This window comes from Trichomycterus rosablanca, chromosome 2 (genome assembly GCF_030014385.1).
Source record: "Trichomycterus rosablanca isolate fTriRos1 chromosome 2, fTriRos1.hap1, whole genome shotgun sequence".
NCBI classification, from domain to species: domain Eukaryota; kingdom Metazoa; phylum Chordata; class Actinopteri; order Siluriformes; family Trichomycteridae; genus Trichomycterus; species Trichomycterus rosablanca.
The window spans coordinates 41,088,847-41,109,597 of NC_085989.1; the positions used below are offsets into that span (position 1 = coordinate 41,088,847).

The following is a 20,751-nucleotide window of genomic DNA, read 5'->3' on the forward strand; positions in this document are numbered from 1 at the left end:
AGAATGAAGAAACTGGAAAACATCGGTAGATTTAAAGATTTGTCTCGTCAAACAAAGACCAGAATTGTCCAGATTGTCTCTCTGAGGTTATTTAAAAAATTGGGAATAACCTCAGTACTGTAGTTCATTAAGCGGTTTGAAACACAGCCTATACAAAAATACAAGTGGGTGAGCTTGAACGGTAATCTGTGACTGACACTTAATTTAACCAATAGTTTTGCGCATAACCGAGCAGTGAGCCAATCGCGAGAAGGAAAAAAAACCTAGTCAGGACCAATAGAGTTTCAGGATGTGACGGGAGGCGGGGCTTGCAGTCACCGGCGGAGGGTGGGATGTCGCCTGACCGGATAGTCGCTTGGAAGGAAGTTTTCGTTTTGTGAGTTTTAACGCTGTTGCCTCTTCACATATTGCCTTATGTAACGGCGAATATTGTAATATTTAATTATCCAGCGATATATGGACATTTCTACGATGTTTTAAATTATTCGTCGAGTGACAGACGGATGACTGAAAGCGTTTGAAGGGTGGAACTGAACGGTTGGAAGTAGTGAAGCGCGAGCCGAGTCGAACCTTTTCCGAGTCCAGCCGAGTCGAGCCGAGCTGAATCCCAACCGAAGCCATGGGGAACCGGGGGATGGAGGACTTGATTCCCCTGATTAATAAACTTCAGGATGCTTTTAGTTCCATCGGGCAGAGCTGCAACTTGGATTTGCCTCAGATCGCCGTGGTAGGAGGTCAGAGCGCTGGAAAAAGCTCCGTTTTGGAAAATTTCGTCGGCAGGTTGGTTTTGCTTTGATTATTTTCAAGAAACATATTTAAAAGAACTTATGATAAACCAGCACAATATAGTTTTAGCAGTTAATTTGTCAGTGTATTCATGAATTGCTGTTGAATCGGTTTTCACTCTTTAGTTTTTGTACGTTAGGGCATGCACAGACACTAGTTACGCAATTAGCGTAACTGAAACCCCTAAGCCTGTAATACGTTGGAGTCCGGAGTACGTAAAGTGCGTATCACGAAAAAAACAGCGTAGAGAGCCAACTGTGGAAGTAAAGCGACTAAGTGAAACTTGAGGGGGCTGTCTCCATACTAAACCTGAAATGTGATCTCATTCCCATTATAATTATAATAAAAGCTTTTATTTCTTTAGAGACTTCTTTAGAGGTGTAATGTTACACTTATAGTACTTGTAGTGCTACCTGTATTGCGAGTAAGTGCTAGCAGCATAGCTGTAAAACTTGCTAGTATGGCTTGCTTTTGTGTTATCTAGATATAGCTACTGTCTGCTATACGTGCTTAAAATAAAAAAGCTAGTATTAATATTGACACATAATTTGTCACTTTTATGTGCATGCAGATAAGAGGTTGTCTAGTACACCAAGAGGACGGTATAGGCCTAAATGCTACTACTGTGAGAGAGTCCTGTGGATCTGTTTGCTCATATAATTTGATTCCATTGTAGAATATTTACTTACTAATCACTAGATTAGAAATATGAGAAATTGTGTTATCCAGGGTGACAATGCCCCCACCAACATGGCTTGGTGTCACTAAATTGTTTAATTTGTTTTAAATAGGGTGTAAATTATTTTGTTATGGCTGTTTAAGTCACAGCTGAACAAATATGATAGACTTAAGATTTATGTTGGCATGATTGGAATACCATTTAATAGAAAGCCTTTATTTGTCATTTATACAAATACAGGTGTACAGTACAACAAAATGTTTTATTCACATACAGAGCGCAGGGTCAGTCATTGTAAGGCGGCCCTGGAGCAGAGAGAGTTAAGGGTCTTGCTCAAGGGCCCACCAGTGGCTGCATGGCAGAGCTGGGATTTGAACACTCAACCTTTCAGTTGATAGCCCAAAGCCCTACCTACTAGGCTACCATAGTATTTAAGGGAATATCATTTCAAACAATGGTGTGTCCTCTGTCCTAGTGGGTAGCACTGTCGCCTCACAGCAAGAAGGTCCTGGGTTCGATCCCCAGGTGGGACGGTCCGGCTTCTTTCTGTGTGGAGTTTGCATTTTCTCCCAGTGTCTGCGTGGGTTTCTTCCCATTCTCCGGGTTCCTTCCACAGTCCAAAGACGTGCAGGTGAGGTGAACTGGAGACACTAAATTGTCCATTACTGTGTTTCAGAATCAGAATCCGAATACTTTATTGATCCCAGAGGGAAATTGCAGATATGACCTTGAGAAGTGATGAATCTTGTGTAATGAGTAACTACAGTTCCTGTCATGTAAAATGTAAAACATGATAACACTAATAAAGAAACAAAAACTCTCCTGTCCTAGCTGTTCTGGTAGTTTGTGGTGGCCCAACACCTTAAAACACTAAATTTGTTTTCATTCAGTCAGTACATCTTTTAAAGTTATGTAGAGTTCAATAAAAACAAGAATTTGTGCTTTGTTAACACTCTGGAATAACAGATTTCCAATGTTTTTCAATGATCAACCACACTATTTATTAATATAAACAAATTTTAAATTTGATGCCTGGAACATACTCAAAAAAGTTGGGACTGGGCAAAATAAGAATGAAAAGTATAGAATATTTGTTACAGCATTTTGAAGCATTCTGCAATAATCAGGTAGGTTGGAATTGGGTATATAAGGAGGATCCACTAAAGGTTCAGTTTTTGCAAGCAAAGATGGGTTGTGGCTCAGGTCAAATGATTTAAATCCTTATTTAGATCCTTTACTATCTGGTGTACATAATATTGTTAAAATTTCAGGGAAACCGCTTAAATTTTAGTCCATGTAGGGTGAGGTCGGAAACCACTTTTGAATGTATGTGAGCTTTGAGCCCATGCATGTTGAGCTCATGGTTGTCATGTTCTCTATACCAAAACAGAAAAAGACCCATCCAGACTGTTATCAGCGAAAGGTGCAAAAGCTGTCGCATGGGGGTGCATCAGTGCCCACAGCATGAGTGACCTGCATATGTGTGAAGGTTCTAATAATACCAAGGTGTATATTGAGACATCAAGAAGACGTCTTTTCCTGTGTAGTTAATGGTTATTTTAGCAGGACGACTGCCAGGCCTCATTCTGCACATGCTACAACGGTGTGGCTTTGTAGACAAAGAATGTGTGTACTTGACTGGCCTGCCTGCAGTACCAATCTGTCTCCTATTGAAAATAGACGGTGCAGCATGAAGTGTAGAATCAGGGCCGCTCAGGTAGCGCAGCGGTAAAAACACACGCTAGCGCACCAGAGCCGGGATTTCGAATACATCGTACTGAATCTCAGCTCTGTCGTCCGGCTGGGCTGAGCGGCCACATGAATAATTAACAAATCACTAACTGATGCACTATGACCTCTGCTGACTGATTGATGGTGCCTGCACAGAGGCGGGCAAAGAGTGCGGATCAGGGTGTGTCTGTCCATACACAAGGCTGATTCGCATATATGCACTCGCCTAGTGTGGGTGACAAAATGCATATGGGTGTGGGTTAGCTTCGTTCTCCTCAAATCAAAGCGGGGGTCAGCATTAGTGGAGAGGAAGCGTGACGCAATCAGGCTAAAAAGTCGGGATATATATATATATATATATATACACGCATATACAAAGTGTAAAATCAGACGACAAGCAACTGAAATCTCTATAAAGCAAGCTTTGTAAAACTGCAACAATTAGCATCCTCAGTTAAAAAGTCTCATTAGTGGGTAAGCTGATGGAACAGCTGTCCCAACTTTTTTTTGTCACAGACATCGAAATTCTAAATGTGTTTATATTTACAAAATACAATGAAATTGATCAATACAAATATTTTCCAAGATTTTATTGGAAATCTTTCTCCTTTTGTCAGTTAAATATGGTTTTAAAAGAATTAACAAATCACATTCATCTTTTTATGACATTTTACAAAATGTCCCAACTTTTCTGGAAATGTTAATGAAGGAAGGCGCTTGGGGGTCGCAGCGGTCTATTATGCTAGCCCACCTCCACTGAGGTGTATTGTGGTTTTAAACCGTTTTCATGAATGCAAAAACAAAAGTGAAAGTTTAGGACACTTGGGTGGTGCAGCACTGTAACATGCTAGCACATCACTGCAGCTTTGGAACTTTCAAGTTCGAATCTCATCAGAGTCACAGACCAAGGTCAAGGTCACGGTGGGTCTGATTAATTGGGTCAAATGTAAAAAACGCCCCGGACAGACTGCCTGTCCATCACAGGGTGGACGTACACCCACACACATGTATACATACTCACACTCAGGGCACTTTTTAGTAGCACCAATTCACCCAACTGGCATGTATTTGGAGTTGTGGGAGGAAACCGGAGCTCCCGGAGGAAACCCATGCATACACAAGGAGAGCATGCAAACCCAGGACCACCTCGCTGTGAGGTGACAGTGCTACCCACTGAGCCATCGTGCTGCCCTAAATCTAATCAGTCTTAAAGAACAAGATACACTAATAATAATCGGAACAGCAAACAAAAGCATGTCATGACACAGTGGTGTCACTGCAGTGCTAAGAATGCTTCATCATCCGAATAACATCTCATCAGCCGGGGTTCTATAGGGTTTCCAATGCGGTTGAGGGGGATGACCAAGTATACCAGGTAACAAATGGGATACAGTCAGTAATTGTACACCCACAAAAGGCATCTATATGTAAGCTGTAGCTTATAAAATGACCAAGGATTGTACAACCGGTTACATTGCAAGTGTGAAACGAATTGCACTTACAGTGTGTAGCGGTTTCTACACAATAAGGCCTACATGTATGTGTTTCATAAGTGCACCATAGTCTCAAGTTTTGTAATGATTTTTATCAGATTGCAGGTAATGACTTGCCTTCAGTCTGCAATCTGATATCTTAAATCAGAATTACAGCGGGTGTTCGGGAATGCCAACTCTGTTCTGTCCCTATCAGCTGAAAAGCATGGACTCTTGAGGCAGTCCCCAATGGCCACACCCGGGCAAAACAGAAAGGTTATGCATATATGTGTGTATATATACACACACACCTTCTAGCCAAAAGTATTTGAACACCTGACCATGAGCTATTTAGACACCCCAGTTTAAAAACAAATAGTATTAAAATAGAGTGACCTCTGTGTGATTATTGCAGCTATAACAACAGCCAGTGTTCTTATGCCTAGTTCACACTACACGATTTTTGCCCTGATTTTTGCTCGGCGACTGGTTGGCGCTTGATTTTGCGGCTCGGGAGCAACTCAGCGTTCGATCGGCGATCAAAACTCGGCTCTCGATCGCTATGTGTGAACTATCCAACAACTCGACCCGACCGGCTCACCGACCGTTCGGCGACTGGATCGAGTTTTCTAGCACGTCAGATATCTGATCTCAGATGTGCGACTGGGAATGAGTGACATGTCGAACAGCCAATGAGAACGCAGGATACGGTGTGAGGGGAAACGCAGGAGAGTTTATATAAGAATACACCGGCACACACACGTTTTACAGTATTTCTGATTTGATCGTCCTCTACAAAACATAATACCCACGCTGCATTGCAAAATTATTAATTAACCTCAAACTTACTATAGAACAATCTATACTGTTTGTGTTGCCAAATCCACTCAGATTCATTTATTTTTCCTCCTTGATTTTACGCTGCACATCTGCACAAAAACACTTTGATCACTCGCTACTTGCTGACGTGCATTTTTGGACGTGGTATCATTAAACCCCTCGTCACTTCTCACGTGTGTTTTTGTAAAAAAAAAAAAGGAGACCAGAGAAGCTCGCCTGCGATTCCAGTTGGTGACGGATCGTGTAGTGTGAAACCCCCTATCGCCGATCAGTCGTGTAGTGTGAAATACACACCGACTGAAAGACTCCCGAGTGCAAGAGATTCAGTCGTGTAGTGTGAACTGTACAGCGACCTGACGACTTGGAAAGTCGTGTAGTGTGAACTTGGCATTAGAGGGCTTCCCACAAAACCTTGAAGTATGTCTGTAGGAATTTGTGCCTATTCAGTCAAAGGAGAATTTGTATGGCTGGGCGCTGATATTGGTCAAGAAAGCCTTAATTGATGTTCCAGTTCATTCCAAAGCTGTTTTAATGTGGCTGAAGTTAGGAACTCAGGACTCAGAGCTCTTCTTTATGTTTTTAAAGAGCTTGCTTTGTGCACAAAACCTTTCCTAACCTGTTGCTGCAAAGTTGGAAGCAGCTAATTTCCTTTATATAATTGGTTTATTATACCTGTTTGCAGTTGTTGTGATTGAAACACATAGATTCAATAACTAGAAGGAATACCCCACTACTTTTGTCCATATACAGAATACACATACACACACACACACACACACACACACTTACACTTACACTTCCCCTTCCCCTGCTGAGATGCTGAATCACTCCTGCTCTTTGTATTTGATAGAATCTTTAAGCAGTGACACGACTGCAGACATGAAGTCATGCATTATGGTCTCATTGCACCCTGCTGTCTCCCCCTTCCTTGTCTCATTTCTCTGATCAAGCGATTTCCTGCTTAACCAGATTACTAATGAATTTTGCCACATTGTACACTATATGGCCAAAACTCTTTGAGAAACCCTATAATTAAATGATAATATAAATATATTTAATTAAGTAATTATATAAATAAGCGTTCCAGTTGTGTTAACAGTTTGGGCAAGGCCTTTTTCCCCTCCTCCAGCCTGCCTGTGCCTCAGTGCTATGGCACTATGTGTGTGTGTATATATACTGTATATATATATATTAGGGATGCATCAATACCATTTACGAGTCAATACCGAGTATGAGTACAAGTACATGTATTTTTGTACTTGCCGATACCGATACCTATTTAGAATACCGTTTTCTTTTTAAACAAAAACACATGTGAGAAGTGACGAGAAGTTTTAATGATACCACGTCCAAAAATGCACGTCAACAAGTAGCGAGTGATCAAAGTGTTTGTGCACTGATGTGATCTCAGATCAGATATCTGACGTGCTAGAAAACTCGATCCGGTTGCCGAGCGCCAAGCAAAAATCAGGGCAAAAATCGTGTAGTGTGAACTAGGCATAACGCAGCAACGTGCACTAGGCACACGGTATCGGATGTTTAGTATCGGAGCCTCGTATGCGAGTACGAGTACAAGTTAATGAGCGCGGTATCGGGCAAATACCCGATACCAGTATCGGTACATATATATATATATATCGTATCAGTCATAAAGACATGGTTAGATGTGTTTGATGTGAAGGAACTCCCATGACTTGTAGAAAGCCCTGAGCTCAAAAGAAATTGGAAGTGTGATTGCAAGCCAACAAGCTTATGGTCAGGTGTCCACATAGCTTTGGCTGTATAGTGAGTGTATACTGATGTTTAGCAAAAGGCAATTAATAAATCACATATAAGAGCTCAGGTAGATTAAAACTGCTGATATCTAAGTGTTAAATCTCACTGGTGCTTTTGGCCAGCCAGGTGCCTACACAGACAGGATTGGCTATGGCGAGGACGAAACCCTGTCTGGGGTGTATTCCTTCCATGCACCCAGTGTTTCCGGGGAAACCAGACCCAGCACGATTTAATTACTAAATGACATATAGCTGTTTGTTCAGGATGAATAAACTTGCCATGGTCACCTGTTGCAGCTTAAACCTTCATTCACTCCAGCAACACAATAGACAAGCAAAAGAGCACAGAGGTACTTCCTTATTTTGTACTTAATACTAATACTTAGGTTGGGAGCTTTCTAAACTCAGTTACCTAAGTAGCGTTGTTAGCTGCTTTAGACCTCAACATCTTGGACATTTAGTCTGACCAGTTGCTAGTGTAACCTAGCTTCTTTAGAGTTTGTTGAGTTATAAAGAAAGAAATAAACTGTACATTGACAAACTATCAGGAGCATAATACTTTACTGGCTTGTTCTTTTGACTACAGACTACAGAGAGATGATAATGCGTGTAGAGAAGCACACTTTTTCATTGATTATGGAATCCTCAAGAGGACAAAATGCACTCAATACCGAAACACCTTGTCAGCACACTGCAGCACAGAAAAGTCTCTTACACTAACTTAATTGCTATATGATTGCTAGGACTGCCTCATAGTTCATACACTATGCAAATTAAAAATGTTAAATCACTAAAAAGAGAAGCTTCGTGATAAACACACTAAACACAAACCTTACATTTAAAATTTTACATGGCAAAAGGCTTATTTTATGGTCCGTGAATTGGGTAGGGCCTTAATTATACTAACTGATGTGTAATTAGTACACAGTTAATAGCATCATTACCACAATATGGATGTTTTGTAGATAAAAAAAAGTAGCTAATACAAATAGGCACAGGGGGCGGCACGGTGGCTAAGTGAGTAGCACTGTCACCTTACAGCAAGAAGGTCCTGATTTCGATTCCCAGGTGGGGCGGTCCGGGTTCTTTCTGTGTGGAGTTAGCACGTTCTCCCCGTGTCTGTGTGGGTTTCCTCCGGGAGCTCCGGTTGCCTCCCACAGTCCAAAGACGTGCAAGTGAGGTGAATTGGAGACACTAGATTGTCCAAGATTGTGTTTGATATAAACTTGTGAACTGATGAATCTTGTGTAATTTGTAACTACCGTTCCTCGTACCGTCATGAATGTAACCAAAGTGTAAAACATGACTTTAAAAACCTAATAAACAAACAAATAGGCTGACACTTTGTTTTTCAAATGAATGTATTGCTTGTCCAGTTTGTAGTAAATACAAGCTGTATTAATCATAAAGAAATGAAAACTGGAATATGCATACATATCACAAAAAAGTAGCATATCTTATACAAGACACAGCATTAGCCAAACAGTGTTGTCCAATAGTTACATTTCATACCTGTGTTAATAGTTTCAATTATCTGTGCAGAAGGAAAGTCTTTTAAACCAACATTACCAACATTGTGGCCCATTAACAATTTGAACCACTAGGGCACTCGGGTGGTGCATGGGTCTTACGTGATAACACACTACTGCTGAGTGTTTGAATCTCATCAGATCTACCGACCTGGCTGGGCGTCTACACAAACACAATTGGCCGTGTTTGAGAGAGGGGAAAGCTGGAGGCATATTGCCGCTAACAGTGGTATTTCCACCTTTCACATGATGTTCGGCAAAACACTGCAAATCATTGCTCCACCCATTTTAGCCGGTATGACCAGCGTGACCTGCATGTCTCTGTGTCCTACGTAAATACTAACTGGTAGCCTAGTCAGCTGCTTGGCCGGTCTAACAGGTTTTCATACCTGATTAAAACTCTGTCACAGCTCATATATGCTAGCAACCACAAACATGCTTTATTAAATATAGAGGACAACGTTTCAAAGCACTTCATGCATTCTTTTTACGCTTTAACACAAGCTAATGCGTGACCATCTATTGCATTTATTAAGAAGCCCAGCTATATTACCAGACATAATGTTAATGTGTAGGTCCCGAGAGTCAAACTGGGCAGGGGCACCTATGAAATGTAGACTTTAAATTTTTTTCCTGTTATAACACGCCTGGGGGTACCAGTCATTCACTGAATCAGCCATTTTTTACAGGACTTTGTCTAATATGAACGGATCATGGCAGTTCCATTGTTGGTAAAGGCTACTCTGTTTATTCTGAATAAAATAAGATGCCAGTTGTTGGACACTTCTGGAAGTATTCTTACCTTATCCAAAGCTTTGATCACTACACTGCATTGCCAACTCAGCATAGTTACCGAGTTTTAGAGTTTAGTCACACCCGTTGCTGACGATTGTATAAAATCAAATGTATACATATACAGTGGAACTTCGATTTAACGGGCTAAAAGAGCACTGGTCTGTAAAATGTGATTGTCTGAAACAGTGAATTTTTTTTTTCCAGGAGGTGCGAAAATATACGAAAACACAGCACTGAGGTCCACAAAACTGCTAAACATGCACATATGATCAACAGTAAAATGAACAACCTAAGTATATATGTACATATGTAATGTAAAACCTGTAAATAAATATTAAAATTGGTGTTCTGTATTACTGGGGAGAAATTTCATTTACCTTGTGTGGTGGAAGAGAGGTTTTTTGATGCGATCATAAAGTGAGGACTCAGAGCATTTATTATTCTGAGCCTGAAGCACTGTTGGTGGCTACTGGAGCAGTTCTGGTGCAAAACTAAGCACTAGAACTTAATAAAACAAAGAAAAAGGCGAAAACAAAGCGAGCCTCCCAACAAAATTAAGCACATCACTCATACTCGGAGACGTGTGCCGGCTAGCGGACAATTACTGAACTACTGGTTTTGTTGTGCTTCTCCTGGTAATTTTAAACAATCAGACCGGACATTTGCTTTTCCAGATTTTGTTCGTTAAAGCCGAAATCCGTTAAATGGAGGTTACACTGTATATACACTGCCTGGCCAAAAAAAAAGGTCACCACCTGGATTTAACTAAGCAAGTAGGTAAGAGCCTCCCATTGGATAATTACTGCATGGATGATTGTTTCAGCTAGCAACAAGTTATTTAACCCTTACTGATGCAGTGAGTAGCTTCTCATTTGTTAAACAACCATGTGGAAAGACGTGGTCGTGGAAAAGATGTTAATTATTGGCATCAAGCAGAGAAAACATGTAAGGAGAAGCTGAAACTACTAAAATCGGGTTAAGAACTGTCCAACGCATTATTAAAAAGTGGAAGGACAGTGGGGAAACATCATCTTCCAGGAAGGAATGTGGTCGGAAAATTTTTTTAAATGATCGTGATCGGTGTAGAAAAACTACAGTAGAACTGTGTTATATGGGGGATAACTGTGGGATATGTTTAATAGTGAAAGTAAAAGCATTTCCACACGCACAATGCGAAGGGAACTCAAGGGATTGGGACTAAACAGCTGTGTAGCCTTAAGAAAACCACTTGTCAGTGAGGCTAACCGGCAAAAGCGGCTTCAATTTGCTAGGGAGCATAAAGATTGGACTCTGGAGCAATGGAAGGTCATGTGGTTTGATGAGTCCAGATTTACCCTGTTCCAGAGTGATGGGCTCATCAGGGTAAGAAGAGAGGCGGCTGAAGCGATGCACCCATCATGCCTAGTGCCTACCGTACAAGCCTGTGGGGGCAGTGCTATGATCTGGGATTGCTGCAGTCGGTCAGGGTCTAGGTTCAGCAACGTTATGTGCCCAAAGAATGAGGTCAGCTGACTACCTGAATATACTGAACCACCAGGTTATTCCATCAATGGATTTTTTCTTCCCTGATGGCTCGGGCATATTCCAAGATGACAATGTCAGGATTCATCAGGCTCAAATTGTGAAAGAGTGGTTCAGGGAGCATGAGACATCATTTTCACACATGGATTGGCCACCACAGAGTCCAGACCTGAACCCCATTGAGAATCTTTGGGATGTGCTGGAGAAGACTTTGCGCAGTGGTCCAAATCTCCCATCATCAATACAAGATCTCGGGGAAAAATTAATGCAACTCTGGACAGAAATAAATGTTGTGACATTGCAGAAGCTTGTGGAAACGATGCCACAGCGAATGCGTGCCGTAATCAAAGCTAAAGGTGGTCCAACCAAATATTAGAGTGTGTGACCTTTTTTTTTTTGGCCAGGCAGTGTATATATATGTGCACCCAAACGTATATCTTAATTTTTCTTCAAAGTCTGAGAAACTGCTCACATTATTGGCGGTTATTCCTTGAGCAAGGCCCTTAACCCTGTCTGCTCCAGGGGCGCCGTACAATGGCTGACCCGGCGCTCTGACCCCAGCTTCCAAACAAGCTGGGATATGCGAAGAAAGAATTTCATTGTACTGTACACATGTATATGTATATATGACAAATAAAGGATATCTTAATCTTATCTACCTATCTACACAAAACCACTGACCAGGCAACAGCAGCTATAACAACAGATATTCGAACAAAGCAAAAACTGTTGAGTTCCTGGCTGACTGTTACAGTCATCCACTTTTAAGGAAAGGAAAGTCGGATGTGGTTTCCCTCATTGCTGCTGCAAAATAATCAAGTCAGTTCTTTAGTACGAAAAGTACTCTCAAATTATGCTAATTATAATGTATAATTAGTAGCTTTAAACTGAAGCTTTTCTCTTGTCTTCTTAAACTGTATTTCTGAAATTTGCAAGATTCCTTTGATAGGGATTTTTGTGATGGCAGTCAAAAGGTGTTTTTTTTTTTTAAAGCTGTTACAGAACTGAAATGTGGATCCTCCTCGCAGCTGTGCTGTGTAGCCTTGCAGTCATGGTGGGTTGATTTAAATTGACTCCCCTCAATAGATGATTGTGCCCGTTTAGAGCGGTTATGTCATCCTTTGATTTTGTGGCATGACATGGTGAGGTTTTGTTAGGTAACATGGCATGAGTAGTGTGTAAGAGACAAAGTTCCAGTTGTAATGGCAGTATGGGAAGCTGTGTGTGTAATGGGGGGCTGTAAGACGTGTCAGGATGACACTGGCCTCTTTAAGAAGGCTTTTTGCTGGTATAACACACACAGCTCTCCAGACAGTAGTCACTTTGCCTTGGCTAATCATGAACTTGTAAAAGGCTGCGCTAGAATGTAAATCTTTCCAGTCTGGCAGTCATTTATTTGATATGATTTATTCTAATTCGAAAACGTTATTGTTTTCAAATCAGTACTCTAAGATATGTTTATACGTCACCATCTAATATTATGACAAGCTTTTTTTTCCTCCCCCAGTCTAGTCACTTTTAACTTCCCACTACAGTTTCACTGCGCCCCACGTCTGACACGTGTGTGATTGCTTTTTCTTCTTCCACCAGTCAGTGCTGGATTTTCATGGAGAGCCAATCTATGCCTTGTGTCTACTTACTAGGAATGTCTTGCGCTGCTGGGGATCCCTGATATTTTGCAGTTGAGGAGGGTATATTGCTGCTCACGCCTCCTCCGACCCATGCGTAGCCCTTAACGGATATTTCTTCTAGGAATGTCCCGATCACGTTTTTTTGTTCCTGATCATTAATTTTGATCCCGATCCGATACCGAGTCTCAAACCGATACTTGTATTTTCTAGATATTGTCTAGATAAGAACTAGATAATACTGTTCACACAGTGCACACTTCAAGTACATTACAGTTATTCACATTAATCCAGTGTACATGTTTAACAACTGAATAGCTCTGCAGTGCTGTAGGAAAAAAATTGCCTGCATCCAAGCTATTGCTTAATGTTCTTTAATTTTTACAAAATAAAAGTAAACAAACTTAGTGCAGCATTGTAGTAGTAAAACTAGGTCACTCAAAATAAAGTGAAGGTTATTTCTGAGGAAAATCAGCATCTCTGCCGTGTTCGTGGACAGCCGGTTCCTCTTCTCATCATATAATAATAAACTCGCTGTATTCGGCTGAGTGTTCATTTTTTTAGATGCCGTATCAAATTGGTAGTAATTGTAGATCGTTTGGTTAAATGATATCTGGTTTGTTTCTTATGAGCCACCGTACTTGTATGCGTGTTGTAACTGTAACAAACTTTTCTGTGGTTGTATTGTGACAATGGAGTGTGTTTTGACCCTTTGGGGCTTCCATAGTGCATGGAATAGCATGCTTGGCTAACGCAATGACTCTGGCTGTCCGCTATTCAGTACCGCAACAGAAGAAGTTAATAAAGTGTTTTGCTCCCGACAATTTGTGAATATACCGTGTATTTATTTCTTCATTAAGCAAGTGCATCACTACGTTGTTTTGTAAACTGGAGTGATCCTTGACTCACACACACCATATAAATAGTAAAATTCTACAGTGATGAACGCAGCTCTGCTCCCACCGCCTCGTGAAACACTCACATTGCAGACATTACACTTCACTGTTGGACTTGTTTCACTTTTCAATTTAAAGTATTTCCACACAGACATGCTGACGTAAAACGAAGGATCGGGATTAAGATCAGCCTTAGTAAAGCCGATACCGATCAGTTAAAAAATGCCTTGATCGGTCCCGATCGGGACATCCCTAATTTTTTCCACCCATGCACTCTGCACAGGCGCCTCTATCCGCCAATTATAGAGTCCTTACACAGAAGACCCCACCCACATATTCCGGTCATTCCCTCTCTGCAGGCACTGCCAATTATGCCCGCTAGATGGCGCCAAGCCGACCGGTGGCAGCGCCGAGTTTCGAATCGAGGAGTTCAGAATCTCGGTGCTGGTGTGCTCGCAGAATATCATTCGCAGCCATCTGGGCGCCTGGGATGCAAATTTTGCTTAATTTTTTTAAATGATAATTGACTGTCATGGTGTTAAACCAGTAAATAAACAAACAAACAACTGTCCATGTCTGAGAAAGAGAAGGTCAGATGCTGTTTCTCCTCGTTGCTGCTGCATTGATCACATTGTGCTAAAATGTAACAAGACTAAAGAAATATAAATACAAATACAGCTTCTGGTTATATGTTCTGTGCACTGATTACACCATCCTCTTCCTTGCCTCTGTGTGTGTGTGTGGGGGGGGGGGGTAGTTTCCATTGCCACTGTTACCCTTGGCTTGCTCATTAGGGTATTTTGGATTTGATTTTTCAAATAAATTGATATGACTCGACAGTACTCTTGTACTCCTGAATTCAGGAGCGGGTAGCTTTCCCACGCTGTGCACCCAAACCTTGGTTAAATCCCAGAGTCTCATTTTTAAGCAGACCAGAGTCAAAATAGGTCCAGAACGTAAGGGTGAGTGTAAGTGTAGAAACAGCCTTGAGGCAAAATAGTTTCTCTTTCCATATTTACACCGATGAGGCATAACATTATGACCCCTTTCTAATTTTGTGTTGGTCCCCCTTTTGCTGCCCCATACACAACAAACTGTGATGCACTGTGTATCCTGACACCTTTCTGTGAGAACCAGCATTAACTTCTTCAGCAATCTGAGCTACAGTAGCTCGTCTGTTGGATCAGACCACACGGGCCAGCCTTCGCTCCTCACGTGCATCAGTGAGCCTTGGCCGCCCATGACCTTGTCACCGGTTTACCACTGTTCCTTCCTTGGACCACTTTTGATAGATACTAACCACTGCAGAGCTGCAGTTTTGGAGATGCTCTGAGCCATCACAATTTGGCTCTTGTCAAACTCGCTCAAATCCTTACACTTGTCCCTTTTTCCTGCTTCTAACACATCAACTTTGAGGATTAAATGTTCACTTGCTGCCTAATATATCCCACCCACTAACAGGTGCCGTGATGAAGAGATAATCAGTGTTATTCACTTCACCTGTCAGTGGTCATAATTGGAGATGCATGAGTACCGATACTGGTATCAGGTATTTGCCCGATACCGCGCTCATTAACTTGTACTCGTACTCGCATACGAGGCTCCGATACTAAACATCCGATACCGTGTGCCTAGTGCACGTTGCTGCGTTATGCCTAGTTCACACTACACGACTGTTGCCCTGATTTTCGCTCGGCGACTGGTCGGCGCTAGATTTGCCGGCTCGGGAGCAACTCGGCGTTCGCTCGGCGATCAAAACTCGGCTCTCGATCGCTAAGTGTGAACTATCCAACAACTCGATCCGACCGGCTCACCGAGCGCTCGAGTTTTCTAGCACGTCAGATATCTGATCTGAGATGTGCGACTGGCAGTGAGTGACATGTCGAACAGCCAATGAGAACGCAGGATACGGTGTGAGGGGAAACGCAGGAGAGGAGTGTAAACCGGTGGGACAGGGGGATAATATAGTTTATATCAGAATACACCGGCACACACACGTTTTACAGTATTTCTGACCTGATCGTTCTCTACAAAACATAACAACAAAACACCAACATTGCAAAGAATATTTATTAACCTCCAACTCACTACAGAACAATCCATGCTATTCGTGTTGCCAAATCCACTCAGATTCATTTATTTTTCATCCTTGATTTCATCACATCAGCGCACAAACACTTTGATCACTCGCTACTTGTTGACGTGCATTTTTGGACGTGGTATCATTAAACTTCTCGTCACTTCTCACATGTGTTTTTGTTTACGAAAAAAACCTGGTATTCTAAATAGGTATCGGTATCGGTATCTGTATCGGCAAGTACAAAAATACATGTTCTTGTACTCGTACTCAGTTGGGAATAAATGGTATTGATGCATCCCTAGTCATAATGTTATGCCTGGTCGGGGTATATGGATAGGATAGGATATCAATAAAGATGGAGTTGATTTGTATTCTGTTTACTGGAAAAGCTGCCTGCAGTCTGTAAGGCGCTCTTGTTTTTCAGAGTGACTGAACTCTGACTCAACAGGAGAACATCTCTTCCCTGAATGGGTGTGGCCAAAGGACTGGGCTGGATTGAAAGTGAAAGGGCAAGGAGGACAATGGGAATGAGAACCTTTGTGTCTGTGCTTTGAGTTCAGAGCTTCTTATCTCTCTCTGAATCTAATCTATTAGAGTTGCAGAACACACCAGAAGCCTGATTAGGACTTTTTGTGATCATCTCTCAGATACTCAGATAAAGCAGTGGCAAACTGGTCAACAGGATGTGGTGTGGTGTCACCTTTTCACTCAGCAGCCTTTTATTTCCTCACAATGGTAACAGTTTAACAACTGAGGACTAGCGAACAATGGCACCCTGCCTCACTCAGACACAAACGTGGATCAGCAAACATTAAACAGTGTTACTGCTGTCCATCGTAATACAACCAGCACCCAGGTCCAACAGAGTCAGACTACTGACTGGGTGTCTATAGTATAGTCTAGACACGTGCTGAGCATGTTAATGTTTTTCTTTTTGCTATTTAGATGACAGTTTTGTTAGGAAAATAGTATTCAAATGTTGAAATGAGGAAGTACTTTATATGATCCAGAACTAAGAAACAGGAATAGTTTCCATTTGTTTATGCATGCAGCCATTGTGCTATTGTTTGAAATGGTTCCTGTGAGACATAAAACCAGAACCAGCATCACAAATGATTTAATACTGATTTTTTATTCCAAAGTAGCAAAGTTGGCCAGTGAATAAATATATATACACCGATCAACCATAACATTAAAACCACCTCCTTGTTTCTACACTCACTGTCCTTATATCACCTCCACTTACCATATAGAAGCACTTTGTAGTTCTACAATTACTGACCGTAGTCCATCTGTATCTCTGCATGCCTTGTTAGCCCACTTTCATGCTGTTCTTCAATGGTCAGGACTCCCACAGGACCACTACAGAGCAGGTATTATTTGGGTGGTGGGTTATTCTCAGCACTGCAGTGACACTGACATGGTGGTGGTGTGTTAGTGTGTGTTGTGCTGGTATGAGTAGATCAGACACAGCAGCGCTGATGGAGTTTTTAAACACCTCACTGTCACTGCTGGACTGAGAATAGTCCACCAACCAAAATATCCAGCCAACAGCGCCTCATGGGCAGCGTCCTGTGAGCACTGATGAAGGTCTAGAAGATGATCAACTCAAACAGCAGCAATAGATGAGCGACCGTCTCTGACTTTACATCTACAAGGTGGACCAACTAGGTAGGAGTGTGTAATAGAGTGGACAGTAAGTGGACACGATATTTAAAAACTCCAGCAATGCTGCTGTGTCTTATCCACTCGTACCAGCACAACACACACTAACACACCACCACCATGTCAGTGTCACTGCAGTGCTGAGAATGATCCACCACCTAAATAGTACCTGCCCTGTGGGGGTCCTGACCATTGAAGAACAGGGTGAAAGCAGGTTAAAAAAGTAAGTAGAGAAACAGATGGACTACAATCAGTAATTGTAGAACTACAAAGTGCTTCTATATGGTAAGTGGAGCTGATAAAATGGACAGTGAGTGTAGAAACAAGGAGGTGGTTTTAATGTTATGGCTGATCAGTGTATAACTTCCTAAAGCATCACACCTACCTAAAGAGTGAGAGGGTTCAAATGTATTATTAAACTACTGTTATTAGAGTATCTTTGCTTACCTGTGCATTTGACTGTCTTTAACCATCTGTGTTTTAGGACCATATGTGTTTGTTTTTATATTATTATATTATTTCATCTCCCAATTCCTGAATATTATTTATTCATTTATGTGGTAGAAACTCTTTATTGTGAGCTTTACTTAATGGTTTTTCATTGCCCAACAGCTCTTCACAAACTTGAGATCAACATTGAGTGCTGTAATGCAAACCACTATTGGACTCTGGAGCAATAAAAGACATTGTTTTGGCATCTAATAAACACATCTCAGTTTGCTACAACAGCACACAAAGAGAGAGAAAACTAAGCTCAGTGAAGTTGATTTCAGTAAAGAGAAATCTAAATGCTACAGCAAAAAGCAACATCCAGCTTTCTGGTAACAGTTTGAGGAAGTACTTTACTTTTACTTTTACTTTTACATATTGTGCAGAGGTGAGGTTGGTGTAAAAGAATCTGGATGGACTGCACAGAGCTCCAAATTCAAGCTCATTAAACATGTTAGAGATGCTGGTTGTGAGCCTTAATCAGTATACAACACTATCAGTGCTTAAGCTCACTAAAGCTTTCATAATTGGATAAAAGTAAAGTAAACATTTACTGTTGCCGGTCAACCCAGGTTTCTAATATTCTAGGTCATTTTAAACTCTAAGTCATTTGGAACTTGTCTTGACCTTCAGTTAAAAATTGCCATGCACCGGCAGACCAGGCGCCTATATAGAGAATGATTGACTCGTCTGTCGGGTAGAGATTGACGGAGGAAATTTCTCATAACTGCTGCAGTTATGACCTCTGCTGGCTGGTCCATGGTGTCTGCACACAGATTTACATTTTACATATTCGGCATCTAGCAGACGCTTTTATCCAAAGAGACTTACAGTACACTGTCTAAGCAACTGAGGGTTAAATGCCTTCAAGAACCCAACAGTGGCAACCTGGCAGTGGTGGGGTTTGAACCAGCAGCCTTCTGCTTACTAGTCCAGTACCTTAACCAGCTAGGCTAGGCTATGCTACAACTGTCCCTCATGGTGAGTAATGGAGATTGGTGTGCGACTCTCTGTGTGTGATACAGATCTCCATATGAACTTGCCTGGTTCACATGTCTAAGGGGGTGGCTCTGCTCAGTCAGGAGTGGAGGTTCGCAGCAGCAGAGGAAGCGAAATGCGATTGAGAAATTGGATATGACTAAATTGGGGGGAAATTGAGGGGGGGAGTGCATTAAAATGACTATGCAGATAGGTGACATTATGTGGATGAATAAATAAAGATGATGGCATTGTTAAGAACAGTTAGAGGTAAGGGTGGGATGCAGTCAGCCAAAAGCCTGTGATGGATTGCCTTGCGGCCAGTGTTTCCCAGTGAAAACCAGTCCTGCCACGGCCTTGACCAGGATAAATGAGTGGGTGGAAGTAAAAGATTAGATGGACGTATATTTTAAATATTTTTCTTTATTTAAGTAGACGCAGCAAATTAAAAAAGGTTATCTGGAAATAAAAACATCTACAGGGAGCGTCAAGTACCATGTCCATGCAAAAATCCCGATATTCCAAGATGTAAAGAAAAGTGTTTAATATGAATAAAATTGTGTGAGAAGATGGGACTCTGCTAGTACACTCTTCAATTCATTTGGTTGACGGCACGGTGGCTCGGTGGCTAGCACTGTCGCGTCACAGCAAGAAGGTCCTGGGTTCGATCCCAAGGTGGGGCGGTCCGGGTTCTTTCTGTGTGGAGTTTGCATGTTCTCCCCGTGTCTGCATGGATTTTCTCCAGGAGCTCCGGTTTCCTCTCACAGTCCAAAGACATGCAAGTGAGGCGACTTGGAGATACAAAATTGTCCATGACTGTGTTGGATATTAAACTTGTTATTGGATATTAATGAGTAACTACCGTTTCTGTCATGAATGTAACCAAAAAGTATAAAACATGACTTTAAAATCCTAATAAATAACTCACTAAATATAATTCAGTTGGTTAAAAATTCTCACTAATTTTTGAACTTGTCACTCGATTTTAAAACCTACTTCTGACCTCCAGGCTTCATGCTTAATAAAGCTACAGGTGATCATCATTATAGGTAGTTAATCAGTAACCAATTCCACCTGACTTTGTTATGGCCTTCTGGCTAGGGCTGAAACGATTCCTCGAGTAATTCGATTACTAAAAATGATCGATTCAAATTTTTCGCATCGAGGAATCGTTTATTCCACACACCGATACCTAGCTCACGGTGTTCCGCACGGGACACGCGTTTACGCTGTGTTCAGGTGACGCGAGGAAGCCCCAGGGCTGCGTCCCAAATCTCTCAATTAAACAGTACCTAACAGGACTTAATCCGGGTACTTTTCACCTGTTTGTACACACTCGTACTGTTCAGTATGTAGTAGCGATTTGAAACGGAGCCAAGATTTGAGAGAGAGAGACAGAGACAGAGACAGAGACAGAGACAGAGACAGAGACAGAGACAGAGAGAGAGAGAGAGAGAGAGAGAGAGATGAGCAGAGAGGAACAGAGAAAACGACTGAAAGTTTGAGATCAGTTGCACAAATTAGAGGCAATGTTTATGTATTATTGTTTATTATATATATATATATATATATATATATATATATATATATATATATACTGTATGTGTGTGTATATATATATACATATATATATATACAGTCCCCTCCAAAAGTATTGGAACAGTGAGGCCAATCCCTTTATTTTTGCTGTAGACTGAAAACATTTGGGTTTGACATCAAAAGATGAATATGAGACAAAAGATCAACATTTCAGCTTTTATTTCCAGGTATTTACATCTGGATCTGATACACAGTTCAGAAGATAGCACCTTTTGTCTGAACCCACCCATTTTTCTTGTGAGCAAAAGTATTGGAACAGGTGACTGTCAGGTGTGTTTTGTTGCCCAG

At 41.5% G+C, this 20,751-nt stretch overlaps 1 protein-coding gene across 7 annotated transcripts in view; it reads left to right on the forward strand.

Annotated features, from left to right (window-relative positions):
* The first annotated feature begins 331 nt into the window (after positions 1–331).
* Positions 332–20,751, forward strand: part of dnm2a (dynamin 2a) — a 114,486-nt gene continuing 94,066 nt past the window's right edge. For all 7 annotated transcript variants that reach the window (XM_063015847.1, XM_063015834.1, XM_063015827.1 and 4 more), the window contains exon 1: positions 332–780. In XM_063015847.1, the coding sequence (XP_062871917.1) occupies positions 620–780 (161 nt within the window). In that variant the 5' untranslated portion in view covers positions 332–619. The remainder of the gene's footprint in view (positions 781–20,751) is intronic.